The sequence below is a fragment of the Austrofundulus limnaeus genome, unplaced genomic scaffold (genome assembly GCF_001266775.1).
Source record: "Austrofundulus limnaeus strain Quisiro unplaced genomic scaffold, Austrofundulus_limnaeus-1.0 Scaffold892, whole genome shotgun sequence".
NCBI classification, from domain to species: domain Eukaryota; kingdom Metazoa; phylum Chordata; class Actinopteri; order Cyprinodontiformes; family Rivulidae; genus Austrofundulus; species Austrofundulus limnaeus.
The window spans coordinates 140864-142626 of record NW_013953294.1 but is presented as its reverse complement, the minus strand read 5'-3'; the positions used below and the strand labels follow the sequence as shown (position 1 = coordinate 142626).

The following is a 1763-nucleotide window of genomic DNA, read 5'->3' as shown; positions in this document are numbered from 1 at the left end:
AAAAAGATGTTGAAGGATTTTAAGATTTAAAAACACGTTGAAGGATTTAAAGATTTAAAAACATGTTGAAGGATTTTAAGATTTAAAAAGATGTTGAAGGATTTTAAGATTTAAAAACACGTTGAAGGATTTAAAGATTTAAAAACAAGTTGAAGGATTTTAATATTTAAAAACATGTTGAAGGATTTAAAGATTTAAAAACATGTTGAAGGATTTAAAGATTTAAAAACACGTTGAAGGATTTAAATATTTAAAAACATGTTGAAGGATTTTAAGATTTAAAAACATGTTGAAGGATTTAAATATTTAAAAACATGTTGAAGGATTTTAAGATTTAAAAACATGTTGAAGGATTTTAAGATTTAAAAACAAGTTGATGGATTTAAAGATTTAAAAACATGTTGAAGGATTTAAAGATTTAAAAACATGTTGAAGGATTTTAAGATTTAAAAACATGTTGAAGGATTTAAAGATTTAAAAACATGTTGAAGGATTTTAAGGACGATGAAAACAGCTCCATCATGTTTTAATGTCAGAAAGTCTAAACTGCAGAAACAACATGACAGGTGGAGTGAAAACATGGCAGCAGTGTGAGTGTTGGTTTGTCTCTGCAGGACATCAAACCTGGACAGGACAGGTCTGACGTCTCTGTGGACTCACACGTCCTGACGCCGTCACACAGCCAGCTGAGCGTGAAGCCAGAGAGCCAACAGGAAGTGAAGCCCGCGGCGTCTCCGGCTCAGTGTCGTCTCAACCTGCTGGAGCACGTGGAGTCCGTCCACCAGCAGATCAGCACCAGGATGGAGCTGATGGAGCGCGAGTTGGACGGTAGCACCTTCCACCTCACAGCATGAGACACACACTCTGATCGGGACAGTCATCATGTTTGTTCTTCTCTCCAGTGCTGGAGTCCTGGTTGGACCACACGGGCGAGCTGGAGCCCCCGGACCCTTTGTCCCGCCTCCCGCAGCTCAAGCAGCGAATCAGGCGCCTGCTGAGTGACCTGTGTGTGGTGAGACGCCTGGCGCTCTGCCGCTGACGGACACGGCAGAGCGCCTCGGTTTGGAGTTGTTTCTGTTTGGTCGTAGCACAGCGGCGCCCCCCGGTGGAGGAGAGGTGCACTTTAACCACGATGAAAGCTCTTCCAGCAGGASTCGAGGACAGGCTGGATACTGATCCAGGTTTGATCAGCTGTTTGTCTGTTTTAAGGCTTTAGAGACTGAACGACTCGCAGAGTTTGCTCACTTGTATTAAACTGTTACACAAACGTTAGAGTTCAGTCAAAACTTTCATTAAGACTTCATTTCATGAGTCAAACGTTTCTCCAGGCTGTTTGCACTAATGTCAGCACAGCTGCTTCTTCGTTTCAAAACAACAACACAACAAACTGTTGTTGTGTTCAGAAACACCAGCAGGAGGAAAACTGACTGTTTTCCTCCCAGAACATCTGGATGACAAGGATTCAGGCCGGAGGCAGARTTTAGGTCAAAACTGGACTCAGAGTCTGAAAACTGAAGCCAATCCAGAGGCCACGTGGAGCACGAACGTCTTACCTGTTTGTAGATAATTCTTTGAAAGGAATCCACCATTAGTTGTAACGTTATTTATTTGATAAACATTTATGTAAACTGTAAAATAAAGACTGGAAAAATACTGTAGGCTGTTTAGTTTTATCATTTTTAAACTAAACTTTTAAGATGGAGGACAACAGAGCTGCTTCATGGAAGAACCTCAGCTTAGCCTGTTAGCTTTAGCGTTAGCGC

At 41.4% G+C, this 1763-nt stretch overlaps 1 protein-coding gene across 2 annotated transcripts in view; it reads left to right on the top strand.

Moving 5' to 3' along the window:
• Positions 1-1763, top strand: part of LOC106533143 (PHD finger protein 20) — a gene marked incomplete at its 5' end in the record, with an annotated part of 11586 nt that overhangs the window by 6742 nt on the left and 3081 nt on the right. Inside the window, 2 exon segments of one of the 2 annotated variants that reach the window (XR_001312196.1) lie at positions 615-828; positions 903-1181. Coding sequence is in view for 1 of the 2 variants with exons in the window: in XM_014029383.1 (XP_013884837.1) it covers positions 615-828; positions 903-1039 (351 nt within the window). 2 annotated transcript variants of the gene reach the window in all.